Below are 24,045 nucleotides of genomic sequence, written 5' to 3'. Positions count from 1 at the left end.
CTGCTTTGAGGGGAAAACAAAAACAAAAGCACACACCCCCCCCCGCCCCCCCCGGATTTCCTACTGATTAGAAATCCCTCTCCTCCTCAATTGATCTGGAAACAGAATTAAATTAACTTTAAATTAAACCACCCATCACCTCGAAGCAGCAGCACTCAGCAGAGCGGCGCTGAGGTGACGGGCGGCACCGGGCCGAAATGGCGGCAGCTGGATGTCCCCGCTCAAGTACTCCCCAAACGGCCCAAAACCGCCGTGTTTGCCGGGAAATGGACTTGTTTTATGACATTTTACTTTAAAGAGCAGCAAAAGAGCAGCTCGGCGGCGACGAGGTGGCCTGCCAGGAGGCGGGGATGCGCCTGTCAGCCCGCCCTGAGGCGGCGGGGACGCGCCTCAGCCCGCCCTGAGGCGGCGGCGGCGGGGCCGCTCTGTCGCGACATGGGGGACGATTTGGCGTCAGAAGGCGACACCCGTGAGTGGGGCCGAGGCGGGGGCTGCCCCGGCGGGGCAGGGTCGCAGCGCCGTGAGGGGCGATTCGTGTGGCGGGGGCGGGCGGGAACCGGCGGGGCTGAGGGGCAGAGCCGGGATGCCCTAAAAAATAACCGGACATCTGAAAATGCGCTCGGAAATAAAGCAGGTGGATAAACCTACCCGTGAATCAAGACTGCTGTTGCCCCAAAGCATCCTGCACCGCTGAGATGCTGCACATAACTGTGGTACCCCGCACTTGGGGTCTTTGACCCTTTTGATCCCTCGGTCCCCATCCCATATTGTCTTTGTGTCCTGCAGCCCCAGGTAGAGCGCAGTGGATGGGTTTTGCACGTTTCTTTGTATGTCTTTCACCTCCTTCGCTGCTTTTCTACATCTCTTGCATAATGAACTGCCTGTCAGTTGGTGCATTGCACTGAGGGTAAATAATTTAAAGTGTTTTCCACGCTGTTTGTGATAACTAAGTGAATTCTTATTCAGTAAGCTGTGAAATACCCTGGAATCTGAGCTTAAAAGAGAATGAAAACTGCTAAATATCCACTGAAGTGTTGCTGTTGGACAGGTACATGCCATGATGAGGAATGCATTTACACTTACAGAGCTGCTGTGGATCTTAAGCAGGAAACTCAGACCATCAAACTGTTACTCATGTGTTGCTGAAAATGGATGAATTGTGGCTTCTACAGCCTTAGCGATGCCAGATTTGTTACTACATCTTCACAGCTAGTGCAAAGGATAGTTAAGGTGGTTTGGCATCTCTTGAAAATTATGCTTTGTGTGACCATGAAATGTAAGAACACATTTCTGTCACCTGGAGAGCAGGGTCAGCAGAATTTGCTTAATTGAAACATAGGATTTAGTCCACTGAAGGGAGATAAGCATGTGCAAGGAGGTGGTATGTGTGTAGCCACTGGTGTTAACAATTAGCAAAAACTAAATGTGTTTTTCACAACTTCTCTTGACATTTCCTCTCAAGTGAAGGGTCCATGCAGGGTGAAATGCAATTCTGTTGACAAGGTGATAAGAGAGTCTTAATATACAGTATAGGAAATCCCATTTCTTGTAGAAATCAGTGTCCAAATCCTACTGCCTTCGTTGTAGCAGCAGGTCCAGCACTCTTGAATACTCACTCTCGGATGACCATGTCTGGTGTTAAGTGGATAAACACACTATTGAATGATCCTGTTTAGCATTAAAATTTGTGTTTTTCTTGAGCTAAACTTTTTTGTTTGAGGGCAAGGGGAATGGAAGGAAACTGCAGGATGAGATTATACCTCTGTTGCTCTAAGAGTCCACGGTAGGGATGCCTTTCTTCTGAGCCCTCTGAAGAGATTAATAGTGCTATTTAGGCAGCAAGTACCCTGTTTGTCTCCCTCAGCATGAGTGGGAACAGCAATATGTTTTGATGCCTTTTGTATGGCATGTGGTTAGTATGCAGTTGATATGTTGGAACAAACTGAAGTTGCATTGAGCTCCTCAGACTGCAGCCTGGGCTCTGCAGAAGTGTAGAAGAGAGCAGAGTGGACTGGAGAGTGGGCCAGCTCTCCAGTGGGATGTGACAGGCCAAGGGTCTGACTTAAGCACTTCTTGAAAGAATTCCCCAAAAGCACTGGGACAGAGACTGAGTCCAACAAATGCTGACACCAGCCTTGCCAAAGCCTTCAGAGCTTCCCTGTTGGGCTGTGGCAGTCACAGCCTTGCTCTTGTTTCTTGGCAGGAAGGTTTATTTGATCAAGGAGAAGATTGCTCGGGCAAGGCCCAGCATGGAGAGTAAACATTCTTAAATTGTGCCTAACTGTGCAGGACAAATTCTGCCAGTCATGGTAAATTATGTGCAGAACTGCCATGGTTTATTAAGAGATGCAACACTAATCATAGGCCAGGCTGGCAGTTTTGTGCTGCTTGGCTGGTTCAGGTTGCCTGGAGGGGGACCATGTGTAAAGGCCTCCTTGTAGAGCAGTGGGATGTAGGTAGAAGGATGGAGGAAAGGGTCTGTGTTATCTCTGAGCCTTCACACTGACTCTGGGCCTCAGAGGGTGCCCAGAGGATCTGGACCTCATGGATCAATAGGTTTTGCAGCTAGAGCAAATCCATGCACAGAGACATTGAATTAGAAGAGAAGTGGGTAGGACTGGAAGAGCACTGATGCAGCACAGGGGTAGTCAGGGAAGGAGAGACAGTGGTAGAATATAAATCCAGCAAACATGCCAACATCTGTAGGGCTGGGATTCTTGCTGGAAGAATCTTTCTGCAGTCATCCTTCCTTGAAGCCACAGGGGATGGTGAGATGAAGGGGAGGTTTGTTGAAGCATGTTGCTCCGTGATCCTTGCTAGCACTGTTTTAATGCTCACTCTTCTGCTCTACTGCAGTGCTTCAGTCAGAGAAGGAGTTCCATGATGCAGCAAAGCGAAATGATACAGCCAGGATGGAGGAACTCTTCAGGAGAGGAGTTGACATCAAAGCCAAAAACAATGTAAGTCCTGGGTTTCTCCACCTCCAAGCTGCAGGAAGTGCTTAGGGCGTGTTTCAGAACTGCAGCTCCTTAACACTATTCGTCTCATTAACTACTTAATTTGTCAAAGCTTTAAAATACAACACCCAATGCCAAATAGGGCCTGTGGCAACCAAGAAGTTTTCACAACACACTGAGACCCCCAGCACTATCATCCTGGTCACACTGGAAAGCTGCAAGTGCCAGATAGATATGATTGCCATGAAAGGCTTTGATTTTGCTGTCTCTGTACAGTAAGACTTGGGACAAACTCTGTTTCTGGTGCAGGTCTTTCCTTGTTGACTAGTAGGTTCATGGAGATTCAGGATTGCACCCATCCCTAGTGTTTCTGTCCATTTATGGTCAGCAATGTTCTTAACTCTGTGCTGTCAATATAGTCCAGAACTGCAGTTCCTGAATAGAAGGTGACTAAAACCTGTCTGCCTGACAGGAGAACAAAGACAGAGGTCTGTGTCCAAAGCAAACTCTGTACAGTGCAAGAAATTCTGGCTCCATAGATGGCTAAGGATATTTTGGCCTTCAGAAAGGCTGGTGGATACACACACTCTGCATACATCAGCCTTCCCTGCCTCTGTCCTTCCCTTCCAGACAGACCGGACTGCCCTGCACTGGGCTGCAGGAGCAGGGAGCGTGGATGCTGTGCGACTGCTCCTGGATCACGATGTCCCTGTGGATGATGAAGACAGTGTACAGAGGCGACTCTCCCTTGCATGTGCTGCAGATGTGTTCGGTGCTGGGGCAGCGCCAGGGACTGGGTGCTAGGCCAGCAGTTGCAGACTGCACCTTAGCCCTGGGTGGGTGGCACAGGGTGGCACGCTGCACCTGCTGAGCGAGGGGCTGGAGCAAACCTTGTTGGCACATGTGTCTGTGCTCAGTGTTTTGGCCTTTTCCTTGCATGCACACTGTAGGCTGGTAGAATCTGTGAAGTTTTCCATAGAGCATGGGGATGCTTGGCTTCTTCTCATTGTGTTGATGGGGCTTGTGAGATGACAGTGACAGCCAACAAGTTTTCTCTCCCCCATACAGCCAGGCTAATACACACCAATAAATAGGTAGTAGCTGCCAAGAAGCAGATCTCTGCTCAGTTGCTGTGTGACAGGAATAATAGTAATTGGAGAAAGTGCAACTAAAAAATATACCAGTAAGAAACAAATAGATTTGGAAAAATTCATTAAGGTAAGAGGACAGCTTCCCTCCAGGGTGAGGATGGTGGTGTCTGCAGTTTAACTGTAAGTATCTTTCTTCTTTTTTGCCCAGTTTGGAATGAATGCTCTTCTCCTGTCTGCCTGGTTTGGCCACCTCCGAGTCCTGCAGATCCTTGTCAATGCTGGGGCCAAGATTAACCGTGTCAATAGGGTGAGGGTCTCCCCATGTGGATCCATCACTTGGCTCTAGACAGTGTTGGGGGACAGAGAGAGGTTTACCTGTGAGCTCAGTCATGTGTGACAGCATCTGCTCTGGAGATTGCCATCTGTACTCTGGCTTATCCCTGAAGCAGGTGTAATAATTGGAGCTCAGGAGGGAGGCACACAGCTTCCCTATCTCATGTTTGTGCAGTGCTGATGTGGAAGCTGTTACAGAAATGGGAAATGGGTTTAGTGAATCAGCAGTCCTTGTATTCTAAAACAGACCTTGTCTGGGAAAAGGTATTTCAGTCATAACTTGCTGTCTACAGCACAAGGAAGTTTAGCCCTAGAGGTGCAGGGAGGGATGAAATGGCCTTTTGCTCACAGGAACAGGTTGTCAAAAGAGACTGACTGTCCCACAGTCTTGAACTAGTTAATGAGCAGTCCTTTGTCTCCTCTCCAGAATGGCAGGAGTGTGCTTCACTGTGCAGCTCAGAGGGGACACATCCAGGTCATAGAGTTCATCATGGAGAACTTGGAGGACGTGTGTGTGGATGAGACAGACAAGGTAGGAAGGCTTTTCACAGCTTTGTTTCATGAAGTCTGGTCTTGCTCTGCTGAGCTTAGCAGGAATGTTGCCCTTGGTCTTGGGAAGAGAATCAGAGTCAGATGGTACTCCAGAAGTCTTCCTGCAGAGTGAGCTTAGGGATGATGGGGATTCTGGCTCTGGTCAAGCTTCTTGCAGCAGATGATCTCGTCATGTGCTTTCTGAGCCTTATGGATTGTGTTTCTCTGTTTCCTTTCAAAGATGGACAGGACAGCATTTCACCTGGCCGCAGAGTATGGGCAGCTGGAGGTGGTGGAGTTCCTCATTCAACTGGGTTGTTCTCACAGTGCCAAAGACAAGGTACAGGCACAAAACCACATGCAAGGGAGGTGAAGTGCAAGGATTAGGGGATGTGAAAACCAGGGAACAGAATACCAAATGAGGTTGTGACTATGGCTGTGGTATGTCAGGGTTTTTCTTCCCTATCCACTTCAAGCCGTTTTCTTGCTTAGTTCATGATTTCTCTCCAGGGCTTTTCAGGCAGGATACACACCAAGCCTGGTGGACCATGCTCCAGTTGAAGGTAGGAGGGGTTCTTCCCTCGCTTCTGCAACTGTAGGAAGATTGCTTCATATTTGTGCTACTGGTTACAACCTCCTTTTCAGACACACTGGATATACTCTGCAAGGTTGTGGTATATGAGCACTCGGTCCTGTGAGACATATGTTTATGGAGTAATGTTTACTTTCAGGAAGAAAATACAGCATTGCATTTAGCTGCTAAAAATGGACATCTCTCTGTGCTGGAGAAGATTATAGATGTCAAAGTGGACCTTGATGAAAAAAACTCAGTAAGTACACTTAAATTAAGTCAAAACCACATCAGTTTTGCCCTTTCCTCCCTAGAAATACTCTCCTGCCACAGTCATCAGGCTGAAAAGCCAGTATTGACAGGAGAAGCCTAGAAAATAGCTGATTTTATCTAAAGCCTGTGTGGGTAAAGGCAGGTCACACTTGCAGAGTATTAGTGAAAGGTGACATCCGTCTTGGACCAATTTCCAGCTTTAAAGTGTTGCCTTTTCTTCCTGCTCACCTACCTTATCACTCCATTTCATCTCCCTTCTCTCTCTGACCCTTGTACATTCAAGTGCCTAAATGGTTATTGAGTGTGTTTTAAACTAAACTTCGCCGTGCTTTAAAGTATTGACTTAGTCACTAAACATATGGACCTTCTGTTTGAGATCTCTCTTTTGACAGATCTGCTCTGGAAAATGATGTGGCTGGAACACAGTTAATGACTTAGATAGCAAATATTGGCTTAGTATCACTATTATTTATTCCAGGGCATGCTCTCAATTAAGTTTATCAGCATTTTTTTTAGTCTTATTTGGTTACTGTCTTTGAAAAGTGTATTTGATTGTGATTAAGATCTGAAGAAAAGGGGGAGCCACCTTCTGTAGTAACTGGCAGCATTTGTCTACTCCTGCCCCTTGTGCAAAGAGCAATAATAAAACCAGATTAAATCACTTAGGAATTCTGCTTGCTTGCTTCTGTTTTCTTGTAATGAAGTGAGCTGCAACCCTCAGAAGGGAAAACCAGTGATAGAGAGTCACGGGTTTCCAGTTCTGTCTCTGGACTATTTCAGGAAAATGATTTGTCTTCACTGTCCATGTGAAATCCTTTTTGGTTTATTGACGGGCTGGAAGGGAGGAAAGATGGTGAACACAATGTCTGTCTTGTGGCCCACAGACAGTGACACTCAGGACAGAGCAGTACTCTGGTATGTCCAGGGCAGATAATTGTGTCCTGTATTTTTGTATCACCTGGAGATCCCTGGCCCTCAGAACTAGTACTGTAACATGTCATGGATTCAGAAGATGGGGTAGAATCTGACTCGTTCTGCTGCTCTGTCTCAGCCTTGTCCACAGAAGTACCCCTTGTGTCCTTTCTTCCTTGTGCAGGAAGGACTCACGGCTCTGCACCTGGCTGCTGAGGGGGGACACAGCCACTGTGTGAAGCTGCTCGTGGAAGCAGGTGCTGATATCAATGCCCAAACCCAGGTAAGCTCCATGGAGGTGATTCCATTCCCAAACCCTACTTTGTGGATTTATGCCCAGACCTGTGGCTTCCCAGCTCCCATTACAGAGCGAGGTCATGTGGAGCCCTGCATTCAGGAATAGCACAGGGAGTTTAGAGGAAGGTAAAATTTTTTTTTATACAAAGAGGCAGGTGAAGTGCTCTGGGACTGGTTTGGTTGGAGACAATCTCCAGGAATTTGTCATTACTGGGCCATAGGACTCTTGCAGGAGGGAGCAGGGAGCACTTTGTGGGTGGTCTGTAACAACTGCAGCCTCTGGGAAGGATCCCTGAGTAACACTCCTCTCTTCTGAATTCCCTCTCAGAAAAAGATGAACTGCCTTCATTATGCAGCACTGCATGGCTATGAGGAGATAGCCAGGATCCTTATGGATGCAGGAATCCACACGGATGCTCTCAATCATGTGAGTTCCTCTCAATGCTCTCACCACTAACAAAAAGGTAAAACCAGTTTGTAGAGCTGCTCAAGAGCACAAATCAACTCTGGAAGGACCAGTGCTGCAGTATCCCCATCAGCCCCCAGTGCAGACTGGCAGCTTTGATAGAACAGAACATGCTGGGCACAGCATGGTCCTTTCAGTGCTCTGAGCTAAGCTCTCCCTAAGTGCCGGATCTTCTTTCCACAGCAAAATGCATCAGCAACACACATCGCAGTCCTGCAGAACTTCCCAGCCATGGTGAAGCTCTTCATCAGTGCAGAGTGTGACCTTGACATTCCAGATAATGTAAGACCGCAGCTCCTGTTCTTTGTGTTTGAAATGTGAACCAGTTTCATGGGGGATTTTATCACCTTGGGGACAGGGTTAAAGAGGGGTACTTTAAAATGTGGAGAATCTGGAAGTGCATCTTAGGAAATGTGAAACCTATTAAATGATTATAAGTGTTGCAGTGAGGTAATTGCTTGATGGTATTCAACATGAGGGCTGTGCTATGTCCCCTGCAACATTGTGTAGTCAAGCCCTCTCTTCCTTGCTGGAAGCAGGTAGGAGAAATTTCAAGATGAAAAATATTCTGCAAAGTGTTTGGAGGGCTGAGAATAGGAAGCAAGCCTGGAGGTAGCTGGTTGTCTCACTAGACTGTAATTTTCTGAATGAGAGGCTTTGTGTAGCTTGTTTCAGTTAATCTTCATACTTGTAGTGATGTTCTCTCCTGATACTATAAAATTGACACATTTTATGTTCAATTTTACTGGTTTCCATTAAACAGTCCTAAGGCTCCTCCTGGTAGTGTTCTGTCCTTCCATCCTCACACTTGTCATTCTCTGAAGTGTAGTCCTTTCTCCCTCCTTCTGCAGAGGCAGCAGACCTCACTCCACATCGCTGCAGAGCACGGCAGGCAGGACATTGCTGAGATGATTCTCATTGCAGGAGTTAATCTGAAGCTAACTGACAAGGTAAAGGTCTCCATGGGTGAAACACATTCTGTGGGAGTTTGGAGGGAAAATACACACAGATAGTCTTTGCTAATGTTTTTCATCATTTTCAAGGAAGGCTAGTAATATTGAAATTTGGATATTTCCAGGAATAAGCCCTTAAAACACAGCTGAGTAGGTTATTTTGATATGTTTTCCAGGAAAGAAGTGACTGGTTCTTAGGTAAAAAATACATAACACAATGAGCAACACTTTCTTTCTCAAAGTTGTTGTAGTTCCTTCTATTTGTACTATCTTGAACACTAATATCAAAGATTTCCTCAAATAATGATGGGTAATATACCTGAAAAAGTACTGCATGCATGTTCTGATAGGTTGAAATTATCTGTTTGGTATAGATCTGGCACAGTTCTGGGGCATTTGCCATCTAATAAGGTCAACAGAATGAATTGCAAGAGGCCTGAAAATGTAGTATGTGCCCAAAAAATGCTGGAGGGCCTTGGGCAGGGATTAAAATAGTGTTTGCCATTTGCAGTGGGTTAGAGCAAGTGTAGACCTGAGGCCACCTGGCTGAACTGGCCTTCAGTTGTGGTGAATGCTTGTCACCTTTCAGCACTCTGTGGAACTGCAGTGACACTCAGCACAGGGGACACATTCACACTTTTCTGTATGAAATTGGGTTTCTGCTCACATCTGAGGCTAGAACTGTTCTTCCTTTTATGCCTGGTGTCTGGGCTGACTCGCTTTCCTTCATGCAACTTTCAAATCTCGTTCATTTCTGCCTTCTGATTTTAGATAGAATTACAAATCTCCCCCTGCCCAAACCAAAATCATATTCATGAAAGGAACATAGTCACATTTTCATAGTCCCATCAGCCTGTGCTTCTCCTAGGAGACCATTTCTAATCATGTGTATCTGGAGCCTATAAAGTTAATGAGGTTGTATAAATCAGTTTGGTTTCATGTGTCAGCAAACCTGCTGTGCAAAAGGCTGTGAAATGCCTTGGACTGCAGAGCTGAGCTGGTCCTCTGGTGGTTGCTGTCATGTCAGTGGGTTGAAGAAAACTTTTCCAGTGGCTCCTGCAAAACAGGCAGATCCCTTGTAGCAACAGAGGAGATGCTGCAGAGCCTGGAAAACCACTCCCTGTGTCCTGAATGCAGGAGCTTGACACCAGCTCACATCTGAGGTGTTCACAGGTGGAGAACAGGTCCTGGCTGTGTGTATTACTCAATAGTTCATGTGCCTGCTGCTGCAGATGCTGGGTGGGCATGGAGATTGTACCTCCTAAGGTGCAAAGTCTTTTCCAGCTCATTTTCCCTTTCTAATTTCAGCAAGGGAAAACATCTCTGGATGTTGCTGCCCGAGGCAATCACATCATCTTGGTGGACATGATTATCAAAGCTGAGCGGTTTTACAAATGGGAGAAGGTGAGCAGCTTACACAACAGCTCCTCTGCTTTCTCCTGTCCCTTGAGACTTCACATACCAGCTGCCAAAGAAAAAGAAATACATGACATCCCATGACAGCCTGACCTCTATTTTCATCCCCTTAAGAAAAACAGAAGTCCTCACCATGCCAACAGCATCTAATTAAGGCTTTCCTTATTTAAAAAGACCTCTGTTATTAGAAATACTAGGCAGCACTGATGGGAATAGGAGTTTCCAAAAATTAACAGCTGCTCCCAAAGGGACAGAACTAATTCCTCTTCCCAGAAGGCGAAACTGTCAATGCCCTGAGTGGGAAAATGCTTGGCCTCAGGTCACCAAAATGGGATTTTGAGAGTTTTTCAGCAGTGGAAGTAGACAGCTCTGGTTGGAGTCATACAACCAACTTCTCCCTCAAAGTGCAGCCTCTCAGGCCCAGTCTCCCCTCTGAAACCCTTCTTACCCCAAGCCTGTGCCCAAACCAAGCTGAGGAGAATGAGCTGAAAGTACAGACCAATGTCGCATCCCTTGCACATCCCTTAAGATTTTGGTTGTCTTCCCATAGTAGATCTCTAGAAGGGGAAGGAAGGGAGGGCATGTGCCTGTGGCTCAGGTGCAGCTTTGGGAATCATGCTCAGTGTATCAGGCCTTTGCATTGGCTTCCCATGCAGCCCTAGAGAATGTCATGCAGCCTCTGCAGCCTGGCATGTAAACACTGTGAGCACGAGCACAGCTGAAGTTGCAGGGAAGCAGATTTAATTAAATGATTCTGCCCCAAACCCCAGATAAAAGGCTGTGTGAAAATGCAAATCGTGATCCGCATGGGCTTCCACAGCGAAGTGGCCATTAACAGCGTTTTAACCCTGATGAGCACAGAGTGAAATGAGAATAAAGAGAATAAAAAAAATGAGCTGTCCCAGAAGGGACTCACAGGGACCACAGAACTGAGGATGTGGGAGGCTGCTGAACCACACCTGACTCCCCTGTTCTGGCTTTGCAGGACAACCTGAACAGCGGCTCCGGCTCATGGGTGGCAAAGCACTTGACCTTTAAGCAGGATCACAGGCTGGAAACACAGCACATTCGCTCAGTCATGTGGAGATTAGCCACTAAGTACCTCAAACCCGGGGAATGGAAGAAGCTGGCACATTACTGGAAATTCACAGATGACCATATTAGGGCCATTGAGCAACAGTGGACAGGTATTAAAAAGCTTCCTTTCTTTCCTTGGATTTTGGTTCTAGGAGATAAAGCTGCAGTAAGAGCAAGGAATGAAGAAAACCAGTTGGTTTATTTGAAGCAACCAAAGGATTAGGTTAAAAATTCTGGTTTTACTGAATGTGGAATTAACTACACACTGTAATTTGTCTAGGAATAAAGCACACAAGCAGGGGAATTAGTGGTTCTTTGCTCACTTCTTATGAGACATTTGGCAGGCCTGTGAGTTCTTGCTACAATTCTTGTTCTATAGAACAGAAGAAATTTGCTGGTTTTCTTTTTTTGAGTAGCAAGAAGGCAGTGAAGTGAATTCTTAAGCATTTAAGAAATACATTAGCAGAAACAGGGTCTGAGGGTCAGAAACAGATCATTGCTAATTTGGCTGTTGCTAGAAGTCTGTAGTATGGATGATGTGAGCAAGGGGCCAAGCTGTGCTCTGAAGGCAGAGACTCTATTGCCATGAAAGGCTGTGCAACAAACCCAAGCTCAGCCATAGCCAGTCCATTAAGTTCCACTCAAATCCAGCAATCACATCACAAACAGGAATTAAAACTGTGCTTTACAGCCTCCTAGTGAAATCCAGAGAGGAAGGAGGGGTGTGCAAACCCACCAGGGCAGAAATCTGCTCTGAGTGTGTGATTTCATCTGTGGTTTGATCCTGCCAGGCACTAAAAGCTACAGGGAACATGGCCACAGAATGTTGCTGATCTGGCTCCATGGTGTGATCACTGCAGGAGAAAATCCAATCAAGGGACTGTATGAAGGCCTGGTGGGGATTGGGAGAAGAGATTTAGCAGGTAATACTTTTGTCTTCCTTCAATGGACACTGAGCATTAGTGGAATTAATTTACCCAAATTCTGTGCTTAGACAACATACGCAGAGGAAAACTTCAGTGAAGCCAGCTCACATGAGCTGAAAGCACCTGCTCTGCCCCCTTGCTTCCATTGCATGTAACCTCTTTCTCTTGTTTGAAAATGAACACATCCTGCCATGGCTTTATTTTTCTGTGCAGCAGATCATTCTCTCTTACAGAAAGTATCCGGAAAAAAGCAAATGCAGACTCCACCTCTCCACGGAAGTGCACAGCAATGTAACACCAGGAGCATCCTCAACTGGTCTTAGAGCTCCAGGAGAAACACTTCTCTGCTGCTGAGAGAAGGCAGATGCAACCTAAGGGCTTCTTGACACAAACTGCTGGCACTGCTGCATCCTTTTGGACAGGGATTGACAAGGGTAAAACAAATGCTCATGGTCAAAAATGCCCCTACACAGAAGGGAGATTTTTATCAGCAATGGCAAATGGTCTGGGTACTGTAATGAGTTTGGTGAGTGAGTCTTACTTGTCATACTGCATCAGGAAATATTACAGTTTTACTGTAACTTGTCTACAGCACATTTTTGTATATAAATTTTCAATTGTCAAGTTTTTAAATTAATGAGGGCAAAGGCTGTTTTCAGGAATGTTCTTTACTTCGCTTATTTGTGAGGGATGTCTTATTTCTTAGGCATGTACACACATTCCCACCATAAGAGAACTTTAGCAAAATCAAAGCTACTCTTTGGTCTTTTGGAACCTGAGGGGGTTGTGATCTTTAATGCTTTGACTCTTCACAAAATGTTTGAGAATATTAACATATGCTGTTTATAAATGTACCATAACATATACTGTTTATAAATCAAATAGGTGACTAACCTTCTCAAAACATCTTTTCATTGGTCATGTAATCCTTCATATTTATTTTTTACAGCATCTCAAGGGGAAAATAATGTCTGCATTTCAATAAATCTAGATTTTACCCTTTCAAGTTGCAAGTTACATCTTGTCATCTTTATTAAAAAAACACTACAGCATTCTTTCTTAGAGCTAAACCCATACAACCTTAAAGCTTGAGAGGAATTCAAGCAGGTGGTGGTGGTTTTCTTAATTTCCAGAGGTGTTTGTAGAGGCAAATGAGGACTGCAGTGAGCTCAGTTGCTGTTTTCTTGGAGTCAAAACAAGAGACACTTGCTGAAAGTGAAGTTTTATTGAAAACCATTTTTAAGCAGCAAGAAAGTTAAAAATTCAAATGCTTTATTTCAAATAGAAACAAACTAACTTACAACACAATGTACGAAGCAAATAAGTGATGGCAACATGGACACAAACATCTTTTAAATCAAATATTCAACAAAAATATATGTCAGCTTATAAGTACACAATCTGCATGTGGTAATATGTACAGCCAAGTGAAAAATATAAAAAGAAATACCGTTCTGCTTAAGAACATGATATAGTGAAGACTTTGGTAGAAAAAATGTCTTTATTTTTAAAAGTGTAGTCTTCAAAGATGCTTCCTTGAATCCAAAGACTAAAATTTAAACAGATCTATTCCATTACACTGCTGGAGGTTGCTGTCCACGGGTAGTTCACTGACTTGATCCAGTTGGAATCACACAGTGATAATCGGCTAACACAAGGGAAAAGGCAGAGTGGGAACAGTTGATTGTACACAGGAAGACCACCAAACCAATGCCTCTGTTTCACTGGCACTCCCAAGCCTACTGCTCTTCTTGCTCGTTGCTGGTGTGAAGGCTGATCTTTTGGACTTCCAGCTCTTCTGCACTGACCATGGAGGGATCGATGGCTGCGTACCGGGTTCCGTGGAACTGCAGCAAATGGATCTGTTGGACATGGGAAATAACACAGAAACAGGTGTAGGAGCACAGTGTTTTGGTAAAATAGAAACATTCCTTCTGAATAACTTTTGTCAGGGTGAAACCATGGCTCTGGAGTACAAAAGATCAGAGACAGAAAACCCCCAAAGCTGGCCCAGCATGGACACAGCTGCTCCCAGCCCTGCCCTTTGGTATCAGCAGCACAGAGCACACAGGGAAGTTAAGAAACAAAAGCAAGCTCAACAGGAGTTTCCTTCTGCTGTTGTGGCTAAACACTTTAATTGATTGAATTCAGGAACTCACTTGAATGTACAGGTTGACCTCAGCACTCCTGCAGAGGTAGGGGAAGTTGCCTCCTGTTTTGAGGTGAGCTCTTCTGGCATTAGGGTAAAGCTTATACATTTCTTCTTTTGCTTCTGTTGAAAGCGCGCTTTGGTCGAACACCTATGGAACAAGCCCCAGCAATGAGTTCTGAGACCCTCAGATTTTGTTGCTACATCAGATTGGCTGCATGCTGCTCCTAGAAGAGACCCTCAGCTTCTTTGTGGAATGGTGAATGAAACAGAAAACAAGCAAACCTGGGCACTGACAGCTAGAAAGCCAATACTGTAATACTGAAACATATGGCACAGAACATCTAATTCATAACTTAGCACAGAAAAGTCACAGTGTTGCCCAGTCAGCAGAAGGCTTCCCTAAATAGGAAGTTACATGCTGCAAATGCTTGCTAAGTTGCTAACTGAATATCATGGCTCCACCTGCCAAAGGGAGGAAATAGTGTTTAATTAAAAAATTGAGATTCACTTACATCCATAATGGTTACAGGGATGTCTCGGATTTTGTGAGGTTCTACATAGGAGTTCTGGCAGTTGAGGGTGAGTCTTGAGGCCAGCTCACTCTGGCCCAGGCTCTCCAGCTTGCAGTAGAGAGAAACACTGATTAACAATATATTTCACTGCAGGAAGTTAATGCAATATTAACAATACAGACAAAGAGAAGATAGCTTTAAAGGGATGAAGGTTATAATTCCAATTTAATATTACTCTGCATGAGACAAATGCCTAAACAACATTCCCCCAGAGCATGGCCCACAGATCTATCCCAGCATTTTCTTTTTTTCCACCTCAGTGCCTTAACTCCTCTTGATAGACACAAACAGAACTATGGTAGAGGGTCAGTGAATCAGTTAAACTGCTGGAGCTGTGACAGTCAACACCTGCTAAAGATCCACTTCTCATCCCTCCCCCTTCAATCAGTGAATGAAGAAAGCAGCAGAAATATCCATAACCTGCCTCTCACTAACTACAGAGTGACACCACAGCCGTCAGAGCACAGAGCCACCTACCCTGTCCACCATGAAATCAATCCCGTCAGCCATTTCAGGATCTAGAGGACCAGATGCAAAATTCCCAAGGACAATTTTTTTCAGCATAAAAGCAGGCATCAGCCAAAAGCTAAAACAGAAAAAAGATTTCAAAGTTTATCTTCAAGCACCAAGGACTCAACATCAATATGCTGTATTGTAAGTGCTTTCCTTCCTTGCACAGACTGTGTTTTAACTTCAAATCCTTGAAAAAACTTCTAGTTACATGGCAAAAGCATAATTTAAACATGTGAACAACACTCTCCTTGCTCTAAATGGTTTTGTTAGACAACAGGCAAAGTTATTAAGTCTGACCACACATCCACAGAGGATCACAAAACAATTTGTCTAATTCCACACTCTCAATTGTTAACATTTCCATTCTCCTTGTGGTGTGCTTTTAGATGTCACAAGTATTCCATCCTACACCTCCCTCCCCCAGGCTGGAATCAGGTTAGACATATATCCAACTAATCAATGTAACATTCCATTGCAAAAAAAATAATGCCATGAGTCTGCTTGCTTGTCTGTCTTCTTTACCTGTTTGCTGTCCACGTCTGATTGAAAATGGAAGTGTCACTAAAGGCATTACACAAGATCAGAGATTGAACTCTGGGAGATTTGTGAGTGTATTCAGCAAATTTTTGAGCCAGAAAGCCTCCCAGAGAAGCTCCAAAAAGGTGAACCTAATGCAAGGGAAAAAAAAATTAAACCAACAAACAGATGATGAAATGTGATCTTTGAGCACAGTGCTTCGTTACAAAAATAGGTCACTCAAGTTTACCTTGTCCTTATAACCCACTTTTTGAAAGAATCACTGTTCCATTCATCTCCTGGTTTTATGTGCAATATAAATGTGATAAATACTAACAAAGGGAAATGTTTCCCACAGACTCACAGTGCCAATTTCTTTGTGATCATCAAGCTTAAGAAAAAACCCAAACATTTCACTTTGTTCTCTAAAGCTATTCCAGCCCAAGAGACTTTACTGTGGTGTTCTCTACTGTGTGAGTTAGGAAGGATAACTTCCACAGTCTCTCACAAAAAATGGAGTTAACCCATACAATTTAATGGGCCTGGAATAGCAGTTGAATTTAGGCCAAGTATAACAATTTCCAAGGGCATTCACCTTCAAAAATAAACTAGTTTAAAATGTGAAATTGCAACACAGCCTCTTTATTTATAGGTGCTATTTTTGTATCTATTTTTTGCACTGGCTCTCAAATGAGACTGTTTCAAACATCAGGTTTTTATTGCAACACTTTGTCCACTTCCTTGTCTTGGAGCACTCACTTTATCCAGCTGAAGGTGGTCTAAGAGTTTCCTGAATCCATCACAGAACTCGAGGTGATCCCAGTACACTGGATACTGCAACTAAAATAACACAAAGTCAGAAAAAACTGGCTAAGATCAATCTGCTTCAAAGTTGTACCAGTTTTCACATTAAAGGTTTCAAGACAGCACCGTGCCTCTCCCACGTTATGAAGTTCCTCTTCAAGGTCCCCAGAGCCAGAAGGTGCCAACACCTCCCCCTCTGTTACACAAAAACACACCAAGTGCCACAGAGCAGAGTTTGCTGGGGAAAGTGCAGCGTTGTCTCACTCTGGGATCAGCGGGAGGGGAGGCTGGAATGGTTCTTCAAGTGATTTTGTAGCATGGAACAGATACAGAAATCATTAACTGCTGCGAAGGACAGCAGTACTCCTAAAGCCAGGCTGTTTAATATATTGCACAAATCAACACTTCAGCTGAGGAGCTGAGAAGCCCCAGAAGAGCAGGCTGGTAGGATTTAAGGAGTGAAATAGCATCTGCAGCTACTATATAGTCTGAGAACCATGTTATCCACCATCCCTATGGATAACATGGAAACCCTGAACTAATTCATTTGTTTGCCTCAAAGGGCTAACAAAGATGCAGCTGGAGGCAAAAAGTACTTGTGTCCAGGACACACAAGGAGCAAAGTAGGCTGATAAGTCAACAGTGTCCACGCACAAGGTTTTGGGTAAATGCTGCCATGGACATATAGCAGATTCCAGCCTGGATTCACATGCTAACTGTGCAGTGCAACTTAGCACAAAGTTTTTCGGTGGATTCCCTAAGTCAGAACTAAGTTCATTTGTCCAACCTCTAATCAGAGCAACAAGCACAAGTACACCACCTTTGACACAGGACTCAGAATACTCACAGCAATAACTCTGTAGCCCCATCCAGTCAGTGCCAGAATTTGCTGGAAAAACACATCTGCAGTTCCACTCACAGGAGGGAGAAATATGAGTGGGCAGCGAATGCTCCTTGGTCCTGCATCATACAGCGACCAGACTTTACTGTCATCATCATCTACTATTATCTGGAAAGAGAGGCACAGAGGGGAGGAGAAACACAAGACAAGTGAGGTTCTTCAGCTTCCAGGATGGCTTTTAGAAATTTCCAACTTCTAGTAAATATTATAATACCCAAGACTTTCTCTTATTCTTCTTCACAATAGCTTTCAGGCTGTTTTCTAACTGGAATGACAATGTGGCTACAGCTGGAACAGAATTGTGGCCACACCATCAGACAGAATATTTTGTGCATTGTGACATAAGCTGGATAATAAACTGCAGCACAGGAAAGGTGCCACCGTGCTCAGGAGAGACCCAAGAGGTCAGTTCAGGGTACCAAGAGCAGCAGCTGGAAGAGCCAGCACTGCCCCAGGGACAGCTTTTTAAACAACCATTGATATTTGCATCCACAGACAGAAGATGTTACAGGTCTGGAACCATGCAGGCCTGCAGAATTAAGCAGCTATCACCAAGATCTGAAACACTTACAGTTATCTGCCAGAAACAGAGACACACACAACTCCCAGGGCAGCACTGCAAGGCTGACCTGGAGGGAAAAATGCTTCCATTATCTGGCAGCATCTCAGGAGCATCTGGATTGCCCAGGACACACAGCTGGCTGAGGGAGATTACTCACATATGGGTGCTATCCCTAATGAGCAGCTCCTCATACAGTAGCACAAGTCTTAGCATAATTAGTACCTTCAGAAGTGTTAAGAATTGTGTCTTCTTTTCTAGCAGCACCAAAGCCTGACTTGTTTTGACAAGGCCTGTTCTACCAGAAACTGCTTTCTATACCCTAGATGTTCTTTCAGCTCCACAACCCAGCAGAAGCTGCATCTTGTACCAGATTAACAAGCAGAAACCTCTAGGGAAAGCCTGAGTCAAGCAGCCAGAATGCATCTCTCCTCTGTATCAAGATTTTATAGCTTTTTGAACAGTAATATACAAGCACAATTTGCTTTTCCAACCCAGCAGTTAAGCTTCTCAGTAATCAGAGGAGAACAGTGTATCACAAATCAGATTTGCTTGACTAACAAATCTGCTCCTAATAAAGCCAGTATTTCAGGCTCTGGGAGCATGTGAGGAATCACATGATAACGCTGTTTTCTAAAGTCTCTATTAAAAAAAAAGACAGATTGCATACCAGAGCTTCCAGACCACTGAAACCAATTAAACATAAACCATTTAAACATAAAGAGCATGTAGAAAAGCCCTTCCAATCCCCACCACAACAACTCCTTCCCCACAACCCCTGGGCTCCAGCCCTTGCTGTTCTCAGCTGTCATTCCATCAGCAATGTGGGATCCATTCAGGGTGGCTACTACCAAGTTTACCTTTAGGAGTATTTCCAAAGGCAGACTGTAGTCTTGGAAATAACAACACCAAAGTTAGTTCATGCCAAGAGAGCTGAGGCTGAGAGGTAACATTTCCTGGAGCCCAGACAGTGAATCAATGGTTTAAGTACCTGTTCTGGTTGATTTCTAGGCACATACTGGACAGTTAACTCCAGCTCCAGAGCTGTGTAGGCAGCAGTGTGATTAGCTCCTGACTTGGGAGGTCACCAACCTGTTTCTTTTTCTGGTTGATCCATCAAGATCAGCTACAATTCACATTGAAGATAAAATCTGCACTGCCTCAAAACAAAGACTAGAACTTTTTAGCAGGTCCAGGGTGTCCCTTGATAGAAACTTTTTGGAAGCACTCAGATAAGAGAGTGAGTGGTGTATGCAAATGGAGGCACACAGGCAAAGCAGGAGATTTGGTTAAAAAATATTATTTTCTGTGCTGTACTTCCTATATCTGACTAGGGCAGGAAGGAGGATGGAGCTGTGCATTTCCTGTGCCTGTCAGGAGAAACATCTCAGCATATTCTCAAACTGCTCTGGCTCTGCTTCCTTAGGTTGATCTGACAGCAATTACCAAGGCTGGTCACTTCCTCCTCTGTACTGCACATGCTTTGCACTTCTGGGGGGATAATGCAGGAAAATGTATTCCCAAAGATTGCTTCAGAGATTAATTACATTTTCAAATTGGGATTTTTTTTTCACTTCTTTCTCCAATAACCAGGACTAGTTGGTTTATTTCTTCATACCCCACATTCACCACTGTGGCATCATTTGCCTTTTGAGGAGACAGCAGAACTCAAGAGGGTGAGGCATTCCCAAATCTGAAGGTCACCAGGTCACCATCAGCTTCAGCTTACACATGTCTCCAGTTATGAAACCCTGAGCACTGGCAGCAGCTGAAGGCAGTGGCTGCTGGCACTGACTTGCAGCAGGACCACGTTCCCTTGGAACCACGACCTCCAGCTTCTTCCATTCACCACCTTGCATCCCACAAAGCAGAGCCTCAGAGCACCCACACATTTTTCTGCTGAAATCCTGTCCCCTGGCTTTGGTGACCCAGTGAGGCATTGCCTCAAGGCAACAGCAGAGCTCGTGGGGTCAACAGCAATGCACCTTTCTTATCTACAGAAGACACAAAGCAGCAAAAATTAATGAGAATCCTACAGCCCTTCCCTAAAGGTGCTTCTGCAGCTCACACAGTCATCCAGATAAGGGAACCACACCAAAGTCAGCTTAGCCCAAAATCAAACTATAACACACCTCAGGCTAGACAGGACACTGCTGCTCTGCCTGTCCAGCCACAGCAGTGACCGTGCTGGCAGCAGCAGCAGGGTGCAAAGGCAGGGCTGTCTCTCTGTCTGGGCAGTCTGGGCTGCTGCAGGTCACTCTGCAACCACAGCCCCAGCAAGCCTGACCTGCACAAGGCACAGGAGTGCTTTACTGGCTCAGGAGTTACACAGTGCACTGCATGCCCTCTGCCACTCAGCACGCAGAGAGCTGGAGCCCTGCACACCTCAAACATTCCTCTGTGGCTCAGTAAAAGGAAGTGGGGAAATCCAAGCAAGAGGAGAAAGTGGTTGGACAGTGTGATTAAGCAGAAGGAACTGTCTGGGTTTTTCCCCCGTGGTTAAGGATATTCCCACTCTCAGGACTCTGTGTGCAGCCTGACTGCTGGGGAAGTGTCTTTGGACATTGCTTTGGCCTGAGGACAATGGGCAGGAACAGTGGAGGTGGCTCTGGCAGCTCAGTCCAGTGCACCCAGGCAGCTCTGAGAGTGATGCCCAGCACACACCACTCCCTTGGAGCCCCCTCCTCAGGCATGGCCGGCACCAGGATGGCAGCTGCCACTGCCATGGCTCACAGCTGCAAGTCTCTGCACCCCACCACAGGCAGAAGTGACCTCCAAGGAGCATGTGAAGATGAAGGGGGTGCTTTCATGCACTCACATGACATGTGTGACAACAGTTCAGGAGATAAAGCAGCTCAGTAGCACAGCCACTGCATTAACATAACTGCTCTGCATTAACCACACTGAATCTCTTCCCCTAAAAAACGAGAGGAGATATTTCACCCATGAGATGTCCATCCATACCTTTTTAAGAGGAACTGTGCTTCTGAACCAGTTATAGTCAGGAGAGACTTTAATCTCTCCCATGATGTTTAGAAAAAACTCAGTTTGGGTCAGCCTGAAAAAGAGAAAGAATGAGAAATCAATACCAGTTTCACCATGGGCAGCTCTCGAAAACTGGGCTATGTAAATAAAGCAGTGCAGGGTGATTTGCACTTATCAGTCGATGGCACTACCTCTGACTCACACCAAGTTCACTTTTGCTCAGTTTTCATCAAACCATGCAATTATTCTCCCAAGAGGCAGTCACCTGACTGCATTACTGCACCAATCTAATTATGATGCTTATGTAGCAGCATTCCCGTGTGACAGCTGCAGAGAAAGTCAATTGTGTTGTAGGCTGTAAGTGGCTTCAAAACCTAAAGCATGTTCTTGGTTTGTTTTAACTTGATAAGGCACTCCAAGTTTATAGCTAATAAATATTCATACAATTCACTAAGGAATTCACACCACAGACATAATTTCATGAACCTATTCAGTATTCAGGTCACATTTTTCCATTTGAGTATAACTGACCCAAACAAGTCCCAAAGCACATCAGGAACATCACCTGATCCAAGGCTTAATTTACAGAAAATCCTTGAAATTTTAATTCTATCCACACAGAAGCAGACTCTTGTCAGGAGTTACCAATGAAGAAATCCTTGAAGCACACCAATTAATACAGCACAAATTGATTTTGAGTTGGGTCCACTAATTCACTCCCCAGCCAGAATGGCCAAGCATACATAATGAGTATCTTATAATACTCCATTAATTAGTAATAAACACTGAGGTAGCTCCAAGATTTAACTGTTTGGGTTTTTTTTTTTAAGCAGCAAAAGACCATTAGCTTCCATTTATACAACAAATGGCATCAAACACTTCTGAAGTTTGCAGACTCAATAGCTTTACCCTGAAAGCCAACTGCCTTGGGAGATTATTTTCATGCATTCACACACAGCACCGAGCATAGAAAAACAAAGAAACTTCTGCTCTTGTTACTAAACAGTTGCCAAGTCTAAATCAATAGGTTTTGTTTCTTAATTCTTCATAAAATAAGACCTTGTTGTGTTCTGTGAGTCACTCCAATTCACTTGTCCCTGCAGGAGAGCTGCTGGTGGGCAGCTTAACCAGTTTCTGGGGTTACAGCTGGATTAACAGTTCGTTATAATTTCCTCATCTTTCAGTCTTCATTTACCATCTTCCAAGTGCAGAAAATTTGCATTTTAAAAGGGAAAGTACTTTCTAAATTGCATGACAAACACACACCTTCCATAGAGCACAAGCTACACCTCACAAACCTATGTTCTCACCTTTGAACCAATGTTCAAAGGTTCAAGGTGGGATGTTCAGCTGTGTGGCTGTTTCAAATTTATGTGGTTTCATTTTGGTGCTTGCACCGACTGTTCTGCTCTCTATCAAAGTCTGTCAGTAGGTAAAATTACAGCAAGGGTAACAAATGTCAATTCCAACAACCTCCAAAGCAGAGCAGGTGCAAGGATGCTTTCATGGGCTGGGGGACAGCAGTCACTGGAGCAAGGAAACCACAGTTCTGACAAATTCCTTTCCATAACCACACATCAATGGCTTTCTAAAAGCTCTTCAGCAAACGACAGTGTGACAAAACTGTGGCAGAAAAATTACAGGAAATGCCTTAAAACACACATTATCTTGGACTGTTACATTGGCAGGGCCAAGAAGCAGAAGTCACAGTCAGGGCCCCGCACAGACACAGAGGCGCCGGAGGGGGAGATTTTTCCTGCTGTTCACCCTGGTTGCCACAGAGGGTTGGCAACCTCTTCCTGCTGTGATCACCTCACTACTTCTGCCACCCCAGTCTTTCAGCACCCTTAAGCTAATTGCTGGGAGCACAGAGCTGTGACATTGCAGTTGATAAAAAAGGTACCATGCAGTGGACTTTGTGCTGTCCCTGTACCTTGTCTGGCACCACACTGAGTTTACAGTCCACCTGAAACCCAGATTTTGAACTTCCCAGTTCACCTGTTACCACTCATGGAAGTGAGCCATCGGCCACTAACACCTGGGCTGATTTCCACCAGCTTTATTCTAAAGGAGCATCTGTAATCACCACTCCTAAGGGCTGCCTTTCTTTCCAGGCAAGAGGGAACTTGGATTAGAGAATGCGCTCTTACTGAGATGGGTTTTTTTGGGTTTTTTTTTCTCCCTTGCACAGAAACACAGCATTAAATTTGTACACACAAATACTCATATTAGCTATGTGTGCTTTCCAGCCACAGAGAAACTGAACCATGAACTCAAAACAGATTCAGCTGCTGAAGGTAACTCAGACCACAAAGAGCCTGATACTGGTCATGATCAGCCTCTAAACACCCAAGTTTCACTTTTAGTAAAACAAAATAACCTGAAGAACTTTAACCTTAAAAAGAATTCCCCTGAAAGAAGAATCACCTATAGATGTGCTCAGAGCACTTTGTAATAGTCTCCTTGTGAGTTATTCCACTGCACTGACATATTCCATTCATTATTGATTTAAAAAGACAATGAGAAAGAAGATTTATGGGTAACTGGGATATGGCAGCAGCACCTTCCCCCGTCCCCCAGCGCTGCTCCCACCAACCCTGTCCCAAGCTGCCCACCGCCCCCAGCCCCTGCTCCTTCCTCCTCAACCACATTTGGCTCCACAGCTTTGCAGGGAGAAGGGGACAAAAGCCCGCACCCTCATCTCACGCTTTCCCCTCTGCAGCACAGGCTGAGGCAACCCCTTATCCTGAGAGACCCCCAGTAAATGAAGCCCCAAGGGGGGGTCTCTGGGCTCCCTACGGGGCCACGTCCCGACCCTCTCCTCTCCTCTCCCTCAGGGGCCGCAACGACCTCGCTCCAGAGCTCAAAAGACATCCCCCGCCCCGCACAGTCTCCCGTCCCCTCCAGCGCAGCTTTTCCAGGGCTGACACGGTCGCGAAGGAGCAGAGACCGCCCCACTCGCCTCAGCGCCCACGCGGCCCCTCAGAGCTCCCTCCTCGGTGCGGGGCGCTGAGAACAGGGGCAGGCCCGTCTCCACAGCGATGACCGCCGCCTTCCCCATCAGTGCTGGGCGCTCACCGGCTGGCAGGGCGCGGGGACGAGGAGCAGCAGGAGCAGGAGGAGGATCAGGAGCTCCGGGGCCGCCGCCGCTCTCCCGCCTCCCCCTCCCGCCCCGCGCGCCCAGCCGGGGGCACCCGCCGGCCGCCACTTCCGGGTGCTGCGCAGCGCAGCCCACGTGAC

At 45.5% G+C, this 24,045-nt stretch overlaps 3 protein-coding genes across 13 annotated transcripts in view; 1 reads left to right on the top strand and 2 right to left on the bottom strand.

Annotated features, from left to right (window-relative positions):
• PCSK6 (proprotein convertase subtilisin/kexin type 6) overlaps positions 1-827 on the bottom strand; it is a 91,598-nt gene extending 90,771 nt beyond the window's left edge. For 5 of the 8 annotated variants that reach the window (XM_086848779.1, XM_086848782.1, XM_086848780.1 and 2 more), the window contains exon 1: positions 140-435. The gene's annotated coding sequence lies outside the window, so the exon portion shown is untranslated. Of the gene's footprint in view, positions 1-139; positions 436-648 lie in introns of those variants that run through there. The other 3 variants (XM_086848781.1, XM_086848785.1, XM_086848777.1) reach the window with 3 other exon arrangements.
• On the top strand, positions 280-12,809 carry ANKDD1A (ankyrin repeat and death domain containing 1A). Of its 2 annotated transcripts, none has more exons than XM_023933821.2 (15): positions 280-469; positions 2,857-2,960; positions 3,588-3,686; positions 4,257-4,355; positions 4,809-4,913; positions 5,154-5,252; positions 5,644-5,742; positions 6,853-6,951; positions 7,294-7,392; positions 7,615-7,713; positions 8,283-8,381; positions 9,693-9,788; positions 10,786-10,987; positions 11,669-11,800; positions 12,037-12,809. In XM_023933821.2, exons 1-15 carry the CDS (start codon positions 280-282, stop codon positions 12,096-12,098), a joined length of 1,683 nt encoding a protein of 560 aa, XP_023789589.2. In that variant the 3' UTR covers positions 12,099-12,809. The 2 variants fall into 2 exon arrangements, with proteins under 2 accessions (XP_023789589.2, XP_086704929.1); XM_086848803.1 differs by having other exon boundaries at positions 3,588-3,707.
• A 204-nt stretch (positions 12,810-13,013) lies between these two features.
• The window catches only part of SPG21 (SPG21 abhydrolase domain containing, maspardin), an 11,886-nt gene continuing 854 nt past the window's right edge, over positions 13,014-24,045 (bottom strand). The window contains exons 1-9 of one of the 3 annotated variants that reach the window (XM_023933823.2): positions 23,884-24,022; positions 20,785-20,878; positions 17,208-17,369; positions 16,316-16,396; positions 15,563-15,708; positions 15,005-15,113; positions 14,468-14,575; positions 13,963-14,103; positions 13,014-13,665 (exon numbers count right to left, since the gene is read on the bottom strand). In XM_023933823.2, coding sequence (XP_023789591.1) covers positions 13,543-13,665; positions 13,963-14,103; positions 14,468-14,575; positions 15,005-15,113; positions 15,563-15,708; positions 16,316-16,396; positions 17,208-17,369; positions 20,785-20,847 — 933 coding nt within the window. In that variant the 5' untranslated portion in view covers positions 20,848-20,878; positions 23,884-24,022 and the 3' untranslated portion in view covers positions 13,014-13,542. The other 2 variants (XM_086848815.1, XM_086848814.1) reach the window with 2 other exon arrangements.

The sequence above is a fragment of the Cyanistes caeruleus genome, chromosome 13, assembly GCF_971803275.1.
Source record: "Cyanistes caeruleus chromosome 13, bCyaCae1.hap1.1, whole genome shotgun sequence".
In the NCBI taxonomy this organism is placed as follows: domain Eukaryota; kingdom Metazoa; phylum Chordata; class Aves; order Passeriformes; family Paridae; genus Cyanistes; species Cyanistes caeruleus.
The sequence above is the reverse complement of the archived record's forward strand: the minus strand, read 5'-3'. Positions and strand labels throughout refer to the sequence as shown.

Excerpts from the sequence above, each read along its gene's own strand:
- ANKDD1A (XM_086848803.1), top strand. The coding sequence starts at position 280 with ATGACATTTTACTTTAAAGAGCAGCAAAAGAGCAGCTCGGCGGCGACG. Across the intron at positions 8,382-9,692 it reads ATCTGAAGCTAACTGACAAG|CAAGGGAAAACATCTCTGGA; the intron begins GTAAAGGTCTCC and ends TTCTAATTTCAG. Across the intron at positions 9,789-10,785 it reads GGTTTTACAAATGGGAGAAG|GACAACCTGAACAGCGGCTC; the intron begins GTGAGCAGCTTA and ends CTGGCTTTGCAG.